Below are 19104 nucleotides of genomic sequence, written 5' to 3' on the forward strand. Positions count from 1 at the left end.
ACTTCCCTCAAAAAGGTGCTTTAAAATAGTTTTCTTCAACCTTCCAGATGACGGCAATAATAACAAATACAGTTAATTTTTAGATTCTTAGATTTAAGCTGAATTTTTTTTTAATTTAATGTAGTTCGACTAAGTTTAAGTTTAACTTATTCCTAATCAGTTTGGCGGGAAACTTTAAAACCGAACCTTGTATTTAGAAGAAGAAGAATCTCCAATTTAACGTAATTCGCAAAAAGTCACTTACGCCAACTATCGATATTAAAAATCGATAGCTCATTGATGTATCGAAACTATCGAGGGTGGCCAGCCCATCTCTAGCACAGCTTTGTTTTGGTTTTGCAGCGAAAAAAAACAGCAGCGTCGTGAGTTCTTTTCGTTTATTTACCAAGCCTCGCACAAACAAACCAGCGCGTTACGTGTTGCACAGATGTTTGCGGATCGTCGAGGCAATCAATAAGCGAAAGGTGAGTGCTCCCGGGTGGGGGACAGCTGCCGCTCCGTAACCGGGAAAAGGCGGTGCTGTGAGTCAGGCGATATGCTCGCTGATTGAATTGGATTATCACGATTGGAGCCCCATCATCGAATTGCCAGCCGGCATTGTAGTTGTTTACATAGCGCGGACGTGGCGCAATATATTTTTAATCTTCTGCGGCAACCTGCTGATTAAGATACCCCGACACCGTTCCATTCTACAGATAACTTGGCAGTTGAACTCCGGTGCTGGAACAAGATGGACACGAACGCTGGGGAGTCGGCATCGCCGCCGTCGAGCAATGAGGCGGCGGCTGGATCCCAGTCCCAGAGCGATGCCTCCGAGGAGGAGGAGTATCTGGACAACAGTATCGAACTGAGGGGCTATCTAAGCAAATGGACGAACTACATCTATGGATGGCAGCCGCGTTACATTGTCTTGAAGGATGGAACCCTCTCCTACTACAAGTCCGAATCGGAATCGGATTTCGGGTGCCGCGGAGCCATCAGCCTGACCAAGGCCACCATTAAGGTAGGACGGCCGAAAAGAGAGGGTGGAGCTGGGAGCACCGCCACCAAGTGCTTTCTATTGGACTAATAAAAAAGTAATGGGCGTGAGTGTGTGCGCATGTGTTTGCGACACATTAACCAACGATGACCACGACCTGAGGTCTCCGTTTCCATTCCCAAGCCAGTACACTCATTCCCATTCCAATTCCGAGCGACGCAATCAATGCAGCGCAATCAATTAACGTTGGGCGACCAAAATAGACCAAATTGAAGTCATCAATGTAAGTGGGGTGCCCCTCAGACCTAGGCGCTAGAAGGCCTTCTGTTGACAGGAGGGCGTGTTGTTCTAGGAGGGTGTTTCGCCATGAGTGTGTACTTATCTATTTATACTGTAGGAGCTGCCAAAAGCATATACACAAAGCTGACTCACTAGAAGCGGCCCTTCCACCAATTCACTTTGACTTTGCGAACACTGATCTTGTTCAAAGATATTCAAGCCTTTTTGGGTTTCAAAGAATTTTTCCCAGCAATTCAAATAACAATTATCTCCGATAATCGCTCATAAAATGTAGCCTTGAAGTTAAGACTACCTAACTTGAAGTTTAAATTACACACTCACGCCCTAGTGATTCATTTGAATTCGAATTAATTTTCACATATTTCTTGTATTGGTGCTTAGTGTTTTTTCTTATAGAGGTTCTACTGTAACTTTCATTTGCAAACAATATTCTTGTGTTGGGGTGTTTTCCTTTTTGATTTCATGTTTACCACTGATTTGCGTTCCGCTATAATCAGCCATTCAAAGTTAATTAGGTTTTTTCGTCGAACTTATTGTATTTCGCTTTAATAACTGGCTTCAATTACTGGCATGAAATTTCCATTTAACCTTGCCTCAGTACATACATTCCATAGTTTTCCCATAAAAATAGCAATTAATGTAGTACGATATGCAGGTGCCATGATTAAAGTTTATTTGTACCTATTTTGTACCTTATATTTTGTATAGATTACTTATGAATTATTTCGTTTGCAGGCCCATGAGTCCGACGAACTGCGCTTCGATGTTGTGGTGAACAACCTGAACAACTGGTGCCTGCGGGCGGAGACCAGCGAGGATCGCATGCACTGGGTGGATGTGCTGCAGCTGTATAAAGCGGACTCCGGGAGCACGGACACCACTTCCTTGCGCCGCCATGGCAGCACCATGAGCCTGCAATCGAACACCATCTCGCTGACCAGCGGTGGCAGTCTGAAGAAGACGCAGCGCAACCTGCGCGAAAAAGTCGGCGAGCTGGAGACGTTTAAGGATATACTATTTGGACAGATCGAGACTCTGCAGCGATACTTCGACGCCTGCTCGGAGGTGAACAAAAACAATGCCCAACCACTGGATCTGGGCGACGGTCTGAAGTCCATCGATTTCAAGGTAAAGTAGTGCACTTATCGGACCATATATACAAAGAAAACTAAGTACAACACTTGATTTTCTCAGGGGGAATCCATCACGTTTCGGGCCACAACGTCCGGCGTGCTCACCACCCTGCAGCATTGCCTAGAAATCATCGGCGAGAGCGATGAGTCATGGAAACGGAAACTGGAGCGTGAAATAGATAAGCGCCGACGTTCTGAGGACCAAAGCAAGTAGGTTGACCTTGTCTGAATATATTCCTAGAAGGAAAAGCAATTTAAATTGCATTTTTCTTGATTTTTTCTAAAACTTTTCTTTAATTCAAAAAAGATTTATAATTTACATTTACATTTGATTTGTTCCTTTAAATCATTCATTTATTTTAAATATTTACAAGCTATGATAAATTCATGTGTTTCATATTTTGCAGAAAGCTGAAGGACGAAGTCGAGAAAATGAAGCGTTTATCGTATCCTGGCCCAGATTTCGAGGTGAGTGCAAGTTTACAGCTCGTAAAAGCAAGAGCAAAAGCGTAATCGCATTCACGGTCATTGCTGCCCGAATCGGGGCCAAACACGTTCCCACTGAAAAAGCAAACAATCACCGAACGAGTGGCGCGAAATTCGTATAAACGATTTGCGTGCGATTTGTCGGCGTCTTAAAATAAACCGCCTAGTTCGACGTTGTGTCAGAGATTTCATCATATGGGGGGAAAGTAGAACACGCTGGACTACTATTCAAGCGTTTTCGATTGGATTAGGGACTGCCACTATTTGGTTCCAAGTTTTGGTTGACACGAAGTTCCTATGTTCGTTGTTATCTGGAAAAGGTCATGCAATATCGTTTTTTCCGCTTACATTTGTTTTCCCATTCGATTGCATTTTAATGGCATATGTCCACAATAGCTTCATAAAAAAAAAACAGCTCTCCTACGAATTATGAGTACTCAACTTGGTTGTTCTTCTTGGCCCACTTGGCGACTACTCAAGCTGAAAGACTGGGCGTCTAGACGGTTTCTTTATTTCAAGCTGACAGTTGATTGTAGTTGAAGATCTACCTCGAGCCAATATTGCAGACATTGATGTTGAAAAACGATCCAACGGTTGGTTAGAAAGCACTATGTACAATCGGGTATACTTACTATTACATCCTTACTGATCTTTGTATAAAATCGCAGTTAACAATTTATCACAAAGAGTAGACGTTATGGGTGTCTAGCGACATTTGTTTGTATTATATTTCCATGATTTTTCACCATACGTTCAAGCTAAGAGCATTCAATATCCCCCTTACTTTTTGAGCTCTTGCTTTAAGCCTGGCTTACAGCTGTCAGGTTTATGGCTTATAAGCTAGGCTGGTCAGTCGGCGGTTAGCGATCGAGTGGCCAACACGTAGCAATCATAAACAAATTTGCTAGGCAAACAATTCAAAACGAAACTGTTTCTTTTTCATATTTGTCGTGGCATTTAATTGACTGTGCAGATTGTGAAATTTCTTGCATTGCATTGAAAGAGCTATAATAAATAAACAAGTGTACACAATTGTAGCAAATGCTAGTTCATGTTGTAAATATAAAATCGCTCTACAAATATACAAATTTATAAAATTATAAACAACGTCAACGCGATGCCCTCGGTGCGATTTCTTTGGCGCTCCGGCGGATTTCAGAAGGGCAACGTTAAACAAATAAAGGTACACTACATAAAATTCATAAACAATTTACATAAAGGAGTGGAAGAATTTGTATTTTTGCATGGAAATATTTAAAGGTGTATTGCCACTCCCATAAGCAATAAACGTTTAATCATAAAGAAGATATAAAAAAAAATGCAAAAAAAGTTTTGATAACAAAATGAATGTGGAATATTTATAATTACAATATTTTAATATTCATAAAAACTTAAAAGGTAATAGGGTTTTCCAAACCAAATTGGCCTAATTTGTGGGCCACCCACTCGCTGTTGAATGTTTGTTATTTTTGAAGTGCGGTTGCCAAAGAATCCCACGCATCGATTTATTATTTAAATGCAAGAAATCCTTTTAGTTTGAGCTTTTAGCTCTGCGGGCTTTTCACTCTTAGCCACCCGCTTTTTCCTGCTCTCTTTCTGGCCCTCTCATCCTGGCCAAGTTGCCAGTGCGTTTGGGCTACCAGCAACAGTTTGTTTTGTGTCCTCGTGCTCGACGGAAGGATTCGCCAGGACACAAGTTCGCTCGCTTTTCCTGCTTTCGCCTGCCACGCAAACCTTTCGCTCTCTTTGGCTCTCTTGCGGTTGGATTCCTGCTTTTTCCCTGTTGAGAAGGAGCCTAATTTTTGCCGCCCGAAAATCTCGTCCTTTTGTTGGGTTCAACTGCAAACAATTTGTGGAGGAGCCTGGTAAGAGAAGACACAGCGACGCCACAGGAATAAGTACACATTTAGCCCATGACTTCATCGCTGGCCATTCGCGAGTGCCACTTGGCCAAGATGATGATGCACTCGACTTCACGCCGCAGGGTGTATTTATTTCACCGCTTTTGGCTGCGCACATGTCTGCTTTAATTAATAAATATCAATTCAATTCCGCACAAATTCCATTCGAGGCATTTATTCTGCGCCGTATGCCGTTCTGGGGATACACGCGCCAGTCGCAGACGTCAGAATGCGTACAGTGAACACTGGCTAGCAGGGAATAGAGCATATAGATGCTTTGAAAGGGTCTAGTACCTTAAGGGATACTTTCGACTTCTATCCTGTATAATAGATATTTCATATTAAAAAATCCTTAAAACAAAGTTTACTTTGTTTGTACATTACATCAAAGACAAATATATAACTTATACATTTACTAAGTTAATTAAATTTTGGCAGTAGTTTCGTGTAGCTCACTGGTGGTTTTTCCCCAAGAGATGCCACTGCTTTAATGGGATTCAAGTACCAAGCCCCGTCTGGCGGTCTTTTGCTTTCGTATTCATGGCACAATGATGCGCCTTTGTGTCCATTATGCTCGCCCAATTACGCATGCCAGCCGACTACGAGAATCTCCGCCTGCCGACTGGTTAGGGTATGGAACGGGCGAAAAAACAACAGCATAAATTTGATTTTCTTGAGCCATTTGGCCGCACAAGTGTCGGCGATTAATTTATACAAAGCACGTTCCATTTCTTTCCAATTGGATTGAATGCGGTTTCGTCATTAAAATTAATTAGGCCGAACCTTCGAAGATGCTTTTGGGCTAAACTCGACTTAGTTTATAAGCACGAAACGTGCTCGCTGCTAATGGAAATGTATATAATATGACATTTCCCTTTCAATTTTGTAGGAGGGTCCACATTCCACATTGCCCGAGGATGAGTTCTTCGATGCGGTCGAAACGGGCCTGGACAAAATCGAGGAGGATATGCAGCTGCGCTTTAAGCTGAAGCTGCAGTCCCAGATCTCCCAGACACTGGTCAACGTTCCACACGAGGCGGTGGCCGAAGGGGAGGAGGCCCGCGAGGAGTTCGGCACGGGTGCGGAGGCCACCAGCCATGCCCTGTGGCCGGAGGTAAGACCGGAAATTGCCAATCTGGCCCCCCCTAACAACCAGACATTAATTCGATTTATCCCGCAGATCGATCGCGTGTGCAAGGAGCAACTGCACTACGCACGCGAGGGCGTTGGCCAGGACGGCAATGGCTGGCAAATCTTTGCCGACGAGGGGGAGATCAAAATGTACAAACGCGAGGAGGAGGTCAACGGGCTGGTCATGGATCCCCTGAAGGCCTATCACACGGTGCAGGGCGTGACGGCGAGGGAAATGTGCCATTACTTCTTCATGCCCGAGTTCCGAAATGACTGGGAGAGTAAGTAATTGCATTAAACTGGGTTTCACTTTTGTTTATTCTGGTTAAAAGCTTGAAGTTTTAGTGCAGCGTTTTGCTTTTAATATCATAAATACGGATTCATAACAGAGCTTGGCTCCACAAGTCACCTGTTGAAGCTTATCTAACTTTTAATTCAAACTCTTTATTCTCTAGCCACTTTGGAGGACTGCACTATCCTGGAAAAAATATCGGCGGACACCCTGCTTTTCCTGCAGACCCATAAGCGGATATGGCCGGCCAGTCAGCGGGATGCGCAATTTTGGTCGCACATGCGCAAGATCACAGACAATCTGGAGCCGGGCGCCCGGGACATGTGGGTGGTGTGTAACAATTCAACGGAGTACGCTAAGCAGGAGTCCAAGAATGGAAAGTGCGTCCGAATCTTCCTGACCGTAATACTGGCCTGCCAAACCCATCTGCCCGAGGGTTATGTGAAGGGCCAGCCCCTTAATCGCAACGATCTAACCTGCAAAATAACCTACTGCTCTGTTGGTAAGTACACTCAATCTGTAACCTAATGGACCTATTTAATTTACGTGGTTTTCTATAATCAGTTAATCCCGGAGGCTGGGCGCCAGCGAGTGCTCTGAGAGCCGTGTACAAGCGGGAGTATCCCAAGTTTCTGAAGCGCTTTACGGGATACGTAATAGACCAGTGCAAGGACAAGCCCATCATGTTCTGATATTTGCCATAAGCAACAAAGCAATCAAAACCAATCAAAGCTGAATCGTCTCACGTGTTTGGCTTGAACTTTATCCTTAATAAGCCTCCAGTTTGTGGCCTCAACTATATTTTGAAATCTGTTTTGCTACTCCTTACTTCATTTCTATAACCATTTCGTTGAGTTTCACGACTTTGGTTCTTCTGTACAAGAGTGTTCTCTAAGCGAAATGTTAGAATTCCCTTTTGTATCTGCGCTAAGGCAACCAAGATATAGTGTTACCTATTTAGCCGTAAGTTATTTGTAAGTGAAACACAATCATTGTATAGATATTAGTTCCAAAACTTTCTATCTGTAATATCTGTATATCTTTATGAAAATGCTTTAAATGCAACAATTGCAAGAATGATGTGAGGGATGCATAGCTACATGTACGAAAGCTTTTCTTTTGGTGTGTATCTATATTATATATCCGCATACGTACGAGTCGAGTATATATATATAAATATTCCCATATTCCCGCCCAGAAACATCGGTTTTACTCAACTGTCAAGTGTAAATAAAAGCGACTTACTGTTATCTCCGAATAAAAGAAAGATCATTACTTGTTTTTATCATATGTCATGTCATGTATTTGAAGTTTTTCATAGATTCCGCGAACTATTTTCAATGTACATAAATTGTGCTGTTTTAGAAGAATTTTCGTGTGTAATTTTACAACTTGCTTTTGTTTTTGTTTTTTTTAAGTTTTTTGTTAATCGCAATGTGCCAAAACACCTTTTTTCAAATTTACAACCGAGTACTGCAGTTGAAGAGTATTAAATGCCTACAATTTGCTTTGGTTTTTTTTTTGCTGTGCAGTCTGAAAAGTTGCCTTGCCAAATGTGTTCTCGATTCTAATTAATTCGTTCAACTTCAACTTTATAAGTTTATCATCCACGATTGGAATTACATACGTTTACAATCTTTGGTTTTTCACGTTAATGCTTTCTATATGTGTGTACTTGTTGTGTCATATTGTCATGTAATTGGTTGCTTGGTTGTTGTTTGTCGTTGTAGTAGCTATTGGAAAATAGAGTTATATATACGAGTGTCTATATGGTACAGGAGCTGTGTCTGTGTATTGGATGTGTATGCTATTTGGCAAATATTCGGCTATATCTTGTTGCTATTGGGTTGGTTTGGGTTGGTAGTGGTAGTGGTCTAGTTTTGAGCGGTCGCTTAGTTTCGGCTTGTGGAAATGCATGCTGGTTTGGCTTTCGGTAATTTATCTTCCTCTAACATTTAATACGTTCTTATGCTCTTATGCTCATTGTATTTGTTCGGTTTTGTTGTATAATACGATTTTAGAAGTAATTGTATGACGCTTAGCTATGTACAACAGTTTCATAAACTATCTGAATGCATTCGTGTTATTGTATCCCCGTAAATTAATTTTATTTATTTAAGTAACTAGCTAACAGTTGTCAAGTATTCTGGTCGCAAACACTTACAAACTGATGCAAAACTTGAAAACTGGAAACAAACAATGCAGTTCAACGAAATCTCCATAATTCACTACAAATGCAAAGAATTTCGGCATTCTCTTCATAATCGCCTACCGTTTATAATCGTTTTTAGTATAATTATGCGTATATAGTACTATACGTTATCTGCTTTTGCCCGACATTTCACATCTGCGGCCTGCCGCAGTTCAGTTTATCATACATTAAATGCTTAAGTTAGGATCTATAACATTAATTTATTTATATTCCTCCATCTTTGCATCCGCCTCAACTTTTTCAAGTTTATCTTCATTACACTTACGCAGCTTTTCAAGTTTAACTAAGCATAATCAGTGTGTAAATAAGTCTTATGGTTTATTTCTCGCGCTGTATCCATTCGTTCGCAAAATCTGATGTTCGTTGAAAATCAAAGTTCCCTCTAAATCTGTTTAATTCGATTCGATTCATTCACTTATCTCCAACTCGCTATCATTTCATGTCCGCTCTTCTGTAAATAGTTGAAATGCATTTAATTTACTGACTTAGGTAGTGTTCCGTTTTTTACTGGTTTTAAGTGGTTTTCTGTGAAGTCTGTCGAGATTTCAATACAATCTCGAAATTGTTTCCTTGTTTTTGGGTGGATTTACAACAAATTTTACAGTTTCGTTACGCGCGATTTCCGTTTATACATTTTTGTAGTTAAAGATTACGTTTTAAAATTAACATCCTTCGTCCTGGGGCCCTAGACATTTATCTGGAAAGCCTCCCGATGGAGTTTCTGATTGGCACGCATTCGTGGCGACGTCTGGGTCTTCGTCTTGTCGTTGGCATCCGAAAAACGAGCTGGTGGATTTATGTGGTCCTGATAGTTTGGTGGATAGTTGGATATGCTAAACGTACAGGGTTCTGATTACGTAAGTAGCGGCAATCGACACACGGCATATTCACGAGATCACATACCTAAAAGTAGTTTCTTCATTGTGGCTCGAATAGCCACTGGAACTTCGCACGTGCCGCTTTCCGCTCGTTCCCGGCTTTCCGCCCTTCCGGGCGGCGAAGGGCGGCTTCGATTTCCGGGTCATGCTAGTGGGCGTGGTTTCGGAGGAGGACGAAGTCTCGTCCTGTGTATCTGCAAGTGCAAAGGCACCCATTAGTATTATACTTCTCATCAAATTTCGAACTAATTATAAACTAGTTTTAGAGAATGGTGTGCCGGGGGATTCACCTGCTGACTTACCACGTTGTGCACGATACTTGGCCGAGTTTAGAGCGCGCGCAGACACATCATTGTCGGACTCGGAGCCGAGTGTGTCATATTCTGTAATTGGGATGTGAAGCGTTAGGATTTTCCTAACTTCGGAATCTGTTGAACCTGGATTGTCCGATTCTAAAAAGTTTAGTACGATTCGATGGATTTGTACGTTGTACGTTGTTTGTTGATTTGTTTTTTTTTATCGTGATGATGTACGAATGTGGGTGGAGAAAAACATTGAGAGCAATGAGAAAAAGATGGGTTAAACCAAGGGCTCGGCGGTTCGGTTTGGATGGGTTTCTGGACGGGATGGGGTGGGGGTGCGATTGTGACAAGCGATGCTTCAATTTGGCTTACAGCTAGATGGAATCAGTGGATTGGCGGAGGGACTGGGGCTTTGTACGAATGACAGGAGGGGTGAACATTGAAACCATTTCATAGCTACCTTGGCTCTCTGAATGTGGATCCCTGAGACGACCCACTTTTCGTCGCACCTTGGTGTACTCCGGTTCCTTGGACTATGTACAAATTATATATTCATTAACAATCAAATTTCTTTTAGCATTATGTTATTGGCGATCATTACTGCACTTACGTGATAGCTTTCCGGCTTGACATCGTGGTAGACAAAGGATCCGCGCACCGAGTGATAGGGCCCACTGTAGACATTGCCGCTGTAGGAGCTCTCGCTATAAGTCTGTTTGTTCAGTTGAAAGGTTGCATACGGGCAGATGTCCTCGATGTACTCGTTCCCCTCCGCCTTGCCAAAGCTGCCGGAATCGTTGGAGTTGGATCCCCGCGGAGCCGAAGTGCCCGGATTACATCGCACGGCTAGGTACTGTTGGTCCCGATTCTGTTTGTTCTGCAGATTGGCCAGCGATGGCGACTCCGACATCGAGGAACCGGCCAGACGGGCCTGGCTGGCTAGCTCTGGATTTGTGTTTAACATAAAAATATTAATCACATTTTTCATTTAATTTAATGATCACTTACTGCGCTTTCTGAGGAAGAGAGCGGCGCCAATCAAAGCCAGCAACATCAGTAGGGAGAAGCAGATGGGCAGCAGTAGCTTGAAGTTGGCATAGAAGGGCAGGTCGCTCAGGTGGGACACAGGTGTGGAGTGGTCGTTGTTATAAATCACTAAAATATATAAACCCTTATAAATTGCCTTACTTAAGATGAGATTGTATTAGAGAGCCTACCTCCTTGTGTGGACAGTGTGGTAAAGTTGTAGATGGCAGTGGTGGAGCCTGCATTATTGTGGGCCGTGACTTTCAGTTGGTACTTTGTGCCGGGTACCAAATCGCTGACCGTGTATATCCTTTCCGTCGGCGGAATGTGATTGGACACCACCGCCCACGAGGATCGGCCATAAACCCGCGACTCGATCATGAAGTACAGGATGCCACAGCCGCCATCTCCCCAGGAGTCCAGCCAGCAGGTGACGCTCGTTGAGTTATTGGTGATCATCTGGGAGTGCTTCGGTTGCACTGGCGGATTACCCTTCGTATAGGAGTTGACTATGTCGCAGGGCAAGCCCGTTCCAATCTTATTGTAAGCGGTTATGTACAACTGGTAGCGAGTGCCGCACCACAGGTTGGTCAGCAGGTGCGACGTGGTCTTCGAGTCCACCTGCAGCTCCTCCCAATCGCCGTTGTCGCGCTTGTAATTGATGACGTAACCCAGAATGGGACTACCACCGTGACTATTGTCCATCCATTCCAGGAGCAGACTGTCCGTGTAGGCATTTATCACCGTGAGATTGGGCGCCTCTGGTGGCACCTTCACCACAATGTTGTACACGATCTCGTCCTTGCCCCAGGTGTTCTCCACACTGCACGTGTAGTTACCCGCATCACTCGCCTGGCACTCCTTCATGTAAAGGGTGCCATTCTTGGCTATCGTCTTGCGGGCACTCGTCTCCATATTGTGACCATCCTGCCGCCAAATGGTTACCGGTGCAGGGGCTCCCACCTTCCGGCACGGCAGCTCCAGATGCTCCTTCCAGGGCGTGACTATCCGCTGGCTAAAGGACACAATGCGTGCGGGCACCTTGTTGTTGGGCGGCACAGTGACCACCTGCGTCTTCTCGCCCTCGCCCATCTTGGTGGAGGCAGTCAGCCAGAACTGGTACGTGGCCGACTCCTGGGTGCGCACCGTCTCGTGCATCTCCACGAAGGGACCTAGGAGGCGCTTGTGGGTGCCCTCCTCGCGTCCGCCCTCCAGCATGGACATGTAGAAGGTGTAGCCCGTCTGGAAGAAAACGGGGTCGCATAATAATAATTGTAAGCTATTGAGGATTAACTTAATGAAAATGTAGAAGTGCCAAGCAGTTTCAGAGGATTCTGACTTAGACCCAACATTAGTTTCTTAGATAGTAAAATAATTAGTCAGAAATTAATACTTAAACTAAACTCTCTTTCAATATATAAAATATTATTTTGATAAATATTTCTTTTGATCCTTAAACGGGCTGACCTTGACTAGACTTCCCTGACTAGTCCAATGATAACGTCCCCTAGGGTTTTACAAAAATATACTCACAATGTCACCATTGGGCAGGTCGGGCGGCAGCCAGGATATTATGATTTTTGAGCTCGACGCGGGTATCGCCTTGATGGCCTGCGGAGCGGAGGGCACTGCATTCCACGATTGCGATTGCGATTGCACAAATAAATGAACGTATGTACATAGATATGGTATATAAATAAATGTATATGTCAGCAGATGGTAGTGTGCATGGTGTTGCATGGAAATTGCCGGCGCGGCAACGACAACGAATCGAGGTGGCTGGCGAGGATTTGGGGGATGGGTGGAGCAGGGCAGGGCAGGGCAGGATGGCGCGATGGGTACGATGGCTGGATGGCTGGATGGCTGGATGGGGTTGGGGGTGTGCCGCACCTCGTTTGCGTTCATTGAACCGAATGCCACTTACCATCCTCGTGGGTGCGGCAATAAAACGGTTTGGTTTTCATGCCATCGCCTACTTTGGTGTAAGCCAAAACCCAGACCGTGTAGTTGGTGTATTTGCGCAGATTCTCGATGGTGACGTATTGATTTGTTGACTTGACAACCTCCGGATCGGTTTCTGAGCACGTGTATCCGAGGCAGTGCACCAGGAGCCAAAGAACCATAGAAACAGCAGCAGCAGCAGCAGGCGGACGAGAGAAGGAGAGACGAGAACAATTAGCACTGATTGGAAATATGAGGACCATGAAGTGGGCTAATTAATTGCCGAGTGCCATAAATTTCAAAAATAAGTTGGCCAAGAGGCGGTCGTTTTGGTCGACAGCATTCTGGTCACATTCCAGCGTGGTAATTGACCATCGCTGCTGTGGCGTAAATGCAGTTAAATCGCAATGAAATTCCGAATTATACATAATTGTAAGCAAACAACGAAGCTCAGCATAATAAACATATTTTTGTAAGCCAAAAATATACAAATATTTTAGCTTCTTTTTACATTTAAAACGCAGACTGATTTAATCATTTTAACGATAAATTTTTCTCCTTGATGAAATATGGAATCAAACTGTGCCAGAATGGAAAAAGGGATAGTACCTTAACTGGTGAAATTTCGGGGCAGACTTACCGTACAGCTCGTCCACCGATATGTAAAACACTTTGTAGCCCTTGATTTTTCCATTTTGGCCATCGATGTCCGGCGGTGACCAGGTGATATAGATCGATGTGGAGCCCAGTACATCGCACTGCGGCGATTCCGGCGGCGATGAGGGGACTGCAGAAGAGGGAAGCCGGTTTGTTAAACGATTTTCTTACACTAGAAAAATATTTGTGTATGTGTAATATAGATTCTTACATTTGTAAACTACAACCCAATGTGTTTGTTTATGATTTGAATTTTTAAGAGCTTTAATATTGCTTTAATTTCCATGGAAACTAAAGAGTTTTGATTTTGTCTTGATTTTTCGGAGTGCATACCCCGACTTCCTCTCGCAGTCTGACTACGGGGATCCCAGCCGGCTGCAGGTCAAAATTCGTGCACGGCCAATTAACAAAAGCAATCAATGTCAGCCCAACCCAAGCCCAGCCCCAAGTCCCACTGCCCCATCCCACCTTCCACACTCACCGTCCTCCATTGTTTGCACGGCAATCTCCTTGCTCGGTGGTCCGCTGCCCTGGCTCGTGTAGGCCTGCACAATCACATGGTACTGGGTGAACTTGTTGAGATTGGCCAGCACCGTCTCACCACCGAAATGGGAGCGCACCTCGACGGTCTTAAAGCTGAATCCCTGCGTGGGATTAACCTCCTTGTCCTCGGGCGTCAGCGACATCTGGTAGCCCACGTAGTAGCCGAGCAGTATGCCGTTCCAGTGATCCCGCTCCGGAGCATCCCACGTCACGAAGATCTCGGTGGAACTCTTGGGCTCAGCACGCACGGCCAGTGGTGGACCCGAGGGCACCTCCTCCAGCGTGGTCACCTGCACCACCTCCGAGAACTCGGAGGCACCCAGCTTGTTCTCCGCCGACATGCGGATGTGATAGGCCTTCGCCGGTCGCAGCTGCTGGATGTTGATCACCGTCTGGGCTCCGGCAATGGTGAGGTGCTCCGCATTCTGCCAAATGTCTGAGGGCGAGAAGAAGTCTAATTATTTGTGTATTTTAATAGTCACATGTGGGCAGAAAATAATGTTAATTATCAAAAAAAAATATTTAATTCTTCATCAATATATTTTATTCATAAAATGCTATTATTCTTTTAAATGTTGTTTTTTATAAAATGTTTCATTTATGAATCCGTTCAACTGGGCGTATACGCAATATTTTTCGCTGTTAATTACTAGGCGGATACGTTATATTCATATGGCTTTTTTGATATATGTTTACAGATTGAATTTTCTTTTTCCTACCTGATATCTGCTTGTAGTAGATGTGGTACTCCTCGATGGGACTGTTTCCGGCAAAGGGCTGGCTCCAGGTGAGCTGCAGGCTGCGCGACTGCTGCGAGTTGATGCGGAGATTCTTCGGCTGCTCGGGCACTTCCTGCACGATGAGCTGGATTGACATCTCGTCCTGCCGAAATGGAAAATCGAATGGGCTTGTATTAATTCCGCGTAGCTATTCGGTTGACGACGATGATGATGGTGATGATGCTGATGATGATGGTATGATAATGGGTATGGACTTGGGCCGAGTTGCCGCATTAAGAGTTCATTTGCGCCCAGTGGAAGTCATGACAGGCAGCCAGTTGCAGCTGCTGTTCGGTTCGAGTCTCATTCAAATTGCCATAAATTAAGGTTAACAGCACCAGTTGTGATAGGGGGAAAGGGGGTCTCTGGGCCAACTTGCAGACAGACAAGGCTGGGGCAAAACTTTTTTGACAGTGTGTGAGTTGTGCGTGCTGCAAACTGGCAGCCAAACTTGTAGATTTTGTACACCGCAAACATTTAGCTTAAGTATTTTCATTTGCAAGTTTACTCTTTGTAAAAGCAAACGGACGTAAATTGTTATTTGATAGCTTACAACGAAGAAAATCTTGTCAAATATTTAATATATGATTTTAAAATTAAATAGCCAAATGTTAGAAATTGGCTTTACATTAAAATCCCTCACTTACAATTCGTATCAAATTAAATGAGTCTAATACTCGTATAAATTTGCGATATAAATTGTAGCAATTTCTGTGATATTGATGGCTTGGTCCATTGAGTTCTTTGGATATATTTAGAGCATTTAGACACATTTGAAACGTATTTTTCTGTGCACTTCCCAGTGATTTATCGCTCTCACAGAGCTATACAACGTTGCATACAGCGATCGAAGTGAACTAGAGCTCGGCCCAATTCCATTAGTCCACCGACAGTTTGATTTAAGTCAACTCGATACATAATAATATCAGGGGCTCGGTGTCGTGTGCCACACAAAAGTGTCAGCCTTGCAACTTACCTGTCCGAATGCATTGCTCGCCTGACAGATATAAATGCCCGTATCCTGGCGATATGTGTGCGAAATGCCCAATTCGGAGACCATGCCGTCGTCGAGCACTTGATCTCTTATTGTGTAGCTATATGTGTGTGTGTGTCGTGTGATTTATATGCAAGTAAATGCATTCAAGAGAAACAAATACAGATGCACGCCAGGTGCAGATACAGATACAGATGCAGTTGCAGATACACAGATGCAGATGCAGATACGGATACGTGGATGTGGATACGTGTTTGCGCAACGTGAGCGATGCAATGCAAATTTATAACAATGTTTTCCACGTTGTTGGTGTGCCAGTTGTAGTTTTGTTGACAAAGACGAAGACGTACGAGTCCGAAATGCACACACAGATACGCACATGCACGCACACATGCGCACGGCACACACGTGGCATTCGTGTGCGTGTGCAAATGGCATAAATAAATAAAACGCATGTGCATATTCAGTTGTTTGCAAAGCCAAAGGCAGGTGGCAGTGTATGTGTGTGTGTGGTGTGGGCCGGAAGAAAAGAGAAAGCCGGAAATACATATACATTAAAACACTTACGATACACAAATACACAAGGATACAAGTGGGCACTAAAATGGAACTGAATCTCCAGCTATAAGGCCATGGAAATGGCATTTCTAAATGGCAAATGCAGGCACAAGTTTTCTATGTGACGAGTTCTTCGAGCGAGGATACTTGGAAAAAATAGTTATCAACTCGGGACTTGGATTAGATTCTAAGAAAAGTGCTCTAAGCCTCTGACCTATTTCTGTATTTTTAATTTGGTGCTCATAATTGGCAAAAGTTGGTTAAGATCTTTTTACTTGAGGAAAATGCTTTCAAAATCGAGTAGTCATTTTTCAAAGTGTTTAGCAAATACGAAGGGGAATTGAAAGCCCTTGATTAGAGTCTGGCATATGAGAATTCTCATTGCGAAAATATGAGGCAGACACAGAAGGACTGAAAACTCATTGCCTGGTGAAAATTGAGTTAGGTCTTGGCCAAGTGCTGGTATCGTTGTTGGTATCCCTGCCCAGCTTCAGAACACCAGATCTCGAAACGAAATCGAAGCCCCCAACAGAACTCCTTTAATTAAAAGCAATTTGTTGTTTGCAATCGACTTGGAATTGATTTCGCCAGACACGCAGACACTTAGGAATGGGAAAATCCCTAAAAGTGGGCACGATTGGGATTGGATTCACTCTTACCGGGAATCCAGAGACTCGTCGAGATACTGTTGCGTTGCCTGGATTTTCCATTTAAAGTCGATGGGATTGTCGCCCTGCACGTTGCACTGCACATGGACCTGCTTTCCTTTGGCCACCGAAATCTGCTTCGTCTTTGTCTGAAAGTGGGCGGGCACTGCAAGAAACAGGGCGTGGCATTAAATAAGTTACACACCCAACTTGCAGTCTGAACTTAAACCCATTTTAAGCAAGTGCAGAACTTTAATATTATCTAATAGGATTTCTATAAGGCTAAATAAGAAATGAGGCTATAAATAATACTAAATTAGGTTAAGATTGCAAGCTGCAAAGGCTTGTTAGCAATTCCTTAAACTTATCATACAACTACTCACGAATGCACTCACCATTCACTTTGAGGAAGATGACCTTGCTCACACCGGAACCAATGTTGTTTTTGGCCTCGCACAGGAAGTGTCCTTGCGACTCCTTGCTGATCTTCTTGAAGAAAATGGTTCCGTTGGGAAACAGCTGCACTGTGGGCTCGTATAGGAAGTCCTTGTACTCCCCTGGCGTTGGTCCAATTGCCTTCTTCCAGGTGATTGTCGGTGTGGGGTAGCCTGAGGATTGACAGTGAAGTAGGACATCGGCGCCCGCCTGGGCACTCGAATCCTTTGGCTCCAGGATCCACTTGGGCGGCACATTCACGGTCAGGGGAACGGTGAACCTTTCCGTACCCGCCACATTGCTCGCGATGCAGGTGTAGTTTCCGGAATGGTCAGAGGATATGTGCTCGATGACCAAACTTGCCGAATACTCATCCAGGCGGCGGAAAACCTCATTGCTGTCGTAGGAAAGAAAGTATTTGTGGATCAGTTAGATCGGGTTATTCTTTAAAATAGTTTCCTAAATATTTTAAAAAGTAAATCTAACCAATTCCAGAACTCACCCAGTTCCGATTAGTGGCTTTCCGTTGCGCTCCCATCGAAAACTGACGGGCAGGTCGCCCTCGAGGATCTGGCAGGAAATGGCGGCGCGCATTCCCTCGCGGAGCATGTTCGTCATGGCCTGGATGGGCATAATTTTCGGCGGCACTGCACCATCGGAAGGAAGCCATAAAACATGAAACAACAGTCGTAAACCAAAAAACCGTTTTCGTTGGAGGGGCTCTAAAACGGTTAGTGTCGCGAAAATCGACTAACAATTGCCATGGCAGTTGGCACAAAAACTTGAGCACACACAAAACCCAGTGAGCCCGATAATCAAGGATGTTTTTGGTGGTGGCAATACGGGGGGGCGTTTTGCTGGTGCTGGTGGCAATTGTGGGCGTGGCACTCGCATCAATGCAACTGCGGCTTGGCAACAGCTGCCGGAGTGAATTATTATAAAGAGTAAGGCAGCAGCAGGAGTAGGAGTCGGATGACGAGCCGGAGTTGCCGCAGACAGAACACAAAAGTCAATGACTCCATTGTGGGTCTACTAGCAGCCCACAGCCATCCCTCAGCTAACCACCCAGTAGCCACCCGCAAACCACCCAAAACCACCCACAAACCACCCACTATCCACTCACAGCCTGCATGTGCATTAACTGGGAAAATAGTTGCTGTTGCTGTTGCGGCTGCATAGTTTCGCTCGCCACTCTAATTGGAATAGTTTCATTGTAGCAGCTGCAGCGCCATTTTCCAGCCTCCAACTTCCACTCCCACTGCATCTCCAGTTTCAGCTTTCGAAATTTTAAATATCGAAAAAGAGGAACTTACCCAGCACTTGGATCTCCACGTTCCGGCGGGATGTTTGCTTCTGTTTGTTCTGGGCCATGCACGTGTAGGTGCCCGCATCCTCGAGGCGCTGCAGTTGCTCGATAATTAAGGTGCCATTGTTGTAGGCACGCTGCCTGCGATTTATGGGCAGCGTTTGGCCATCTTTTATATTATTTTTTTTTACCATTTGGAAGCAGGAAAAAAGCGTGAGAAATGGGAGAAAGCGGAAAGAGGTTGGCAATTAATTTGGCTGCTCGCATAAAACAAAGTTATGCGATTTATGACTGGCCATATAGCATTTGGTGTCTCTATTTTTTGGCACAGCTTATTTATTTGCATGCAATAGTAGTAGAAAAGGAGAACTCTCCCAAGAAATAAACACAATGAAAGCGGATTTATTGATTCAATGTTATATATCAATGTTTATCTGAATGCTAGCTGCTTTGAAGTAAAACACCTGCAGGTATTTTAACATTTTTGAATAATTTCGCATCTAAGAAAATGCATTGACAGCCTTGAAGTGCAAACTTTATATTTAATTCACTTGGTGTTTCAATATTTATTCACCTCAAACTGCAAATCGCTAGAGCATTTCGG

At 44.1% G+C, this 19104-nt stretch overlaps 2 protein-coding genes across 9 annotated transcripts in view; one reads left to right on the top strand and one right to left on the bottom strand.

Moving 5' to 3' along the window:
• The first annotated feature begins 313 nt into the window (after window positions 1-313).
• On the top strand, window positions 314-7489 carry LOC120448145 (ceramide transfer protein). Of its 2 annotated transcripts, XM_039629976.1 has the most exons (9): window positions 314-464; window positions 696-1003; window positions 2015-2407; window positions 2474-2622; window positions 2820-2880; window positions 5689-5913; window positions 5980-6211; window positions 6386-6724; window positions 6787-7489. In XM_039629976.1, the coding sequence occupies exons 2-9, from the start codon at window positions 731-733 to the stop codon at window positions 6912-6914; spliced, it is 1800 nt and encodes a 599-aa protein (XP_039485910.1). In that variant the 5' UTR covers window positions 314-464; window positions 696-730; the 3' UTR covers window positions 6915-7489. The 2 variants fall into 2 exon arrangements, with proteins under 2 accessions (XP_039485910.1, XP_039485911.1); XM_039629977.1 differs by lacking the exons at window positions 314-464; window positions 696-1003; window positions 2015-2407; window positions 2474-2622; window positions 2820-2880 and adding an exon at window positions 3958-4081.
• A 9-nt stretch (window positions 7490-7498) lies between these two features.
• The window catches only part of LOC120448144 (Down syndrome cell adhesion molecule-like protein Dscam2), a 43463-nt gene continuing 31857 nt past the window's right edge, over window positions 7499-19104 (bottom strand). For 2 of the 7 annotated variants that reach the window (XM_039629969.1, XM_039629970.1), the window contains exons 16-32: window positions 18508-18669; window positions 17697-17841; window positions 17155-17591; window positions 16772-16925; window positions 15537-15654; window positions 14501-14663; window positions 13720-14235; window positions 13222-13368; window positions 12565-12717; window positions 12174-12268; window positions 10832-11882; window positions 10623-10769; window positions 10225-10559; window positions 10075-10147; window positions 9615-9764; window positions 9338-9506; window positions 7499-9267 (exon numbers count right to left, since the gene is read on the bottom strand). In XM_039629969.1, the coding sequence (XP_039485903.1) occupies window positions 9120-9267; window positions 9338-9506; window positions 9615-9764; window positions 10075-10147; window positions 10225-10559; window positions 10623-10769; window positions 10832-11882; window positions 12174-12268; window positions 12565-12717; window positions 13222-13368; window positions 13720-14235; window positions 14501-14663; window positions 15537-15654; window positions 16772-16925; window positions 17155-17591; window positions 17697-17841; window positions 18508-18669 (4163 nt within the window). In that variant the 3' untranslated portion in view covers window positions 7499-9119. Of the gene's footprint in view, window positions 9284-9337; window positions 9507-9614; window positions 9765-10074; window positions 10148-10224; window positions 10560-10622; window positions 10770-10831; window positions 11883-12173; window positions 12269-12564; window positions 12718-13221; window positions 13369-13719; window positions 14236-14500; window positions 14664-15536; window positions 15655-16771; window positions 16926-17154; window positions 17592-17696; window positions 17842-18507; window positions 18670-19104 lie in introns of all 7 variants that reach the window. The other 5 variants (XM_039629972.1, XM_039629973.1, XM_039629971.1 and 2 more) reach the window with 5 other exon arrangements.

This window comes from Drosophila santomea, chromosome 3L (genome assembly GCF_016746245.2).
Source record: "Drosophila santomea strain STO CAGO 1482 chromosome 3L, Prin_Dsan_1.1, whole genome shotgun sequence".
Lineage (NCBI taxonomy): Eukaryota > Metazoa > Arthropoda > Insecta > Diptera > Drosophilidae > Drosophila > Drosophila santomea.

What these genes read in the sequence shown, in the direction of transcription:
- LOC120448145 (XM_039629976.1), top strand. Translation starts at nt 731, where the DNA reads ATGGACACGAACGCTGGGGAGTCGGCATCGCCGCCGTCGAGCAATGAG. An exon ending in TGACCAAGGCCACCATTAAG is followed by an intron (nt 1,004 to 2,014) that starts GTAGGACGGCCG and finishes TTTCGTTTGCAG; the next exon opens with GCCCATGAGTCCGACGAACT. An exon ending in AATAACCTACTGCTCTGTTG is followed by an intron (nt 6,725 to 6,786) that starts GTAAGTACACTC and finishes TTCTATAATCAG; the next exon opens with TTAATCCCGGAGGCTGGGCG.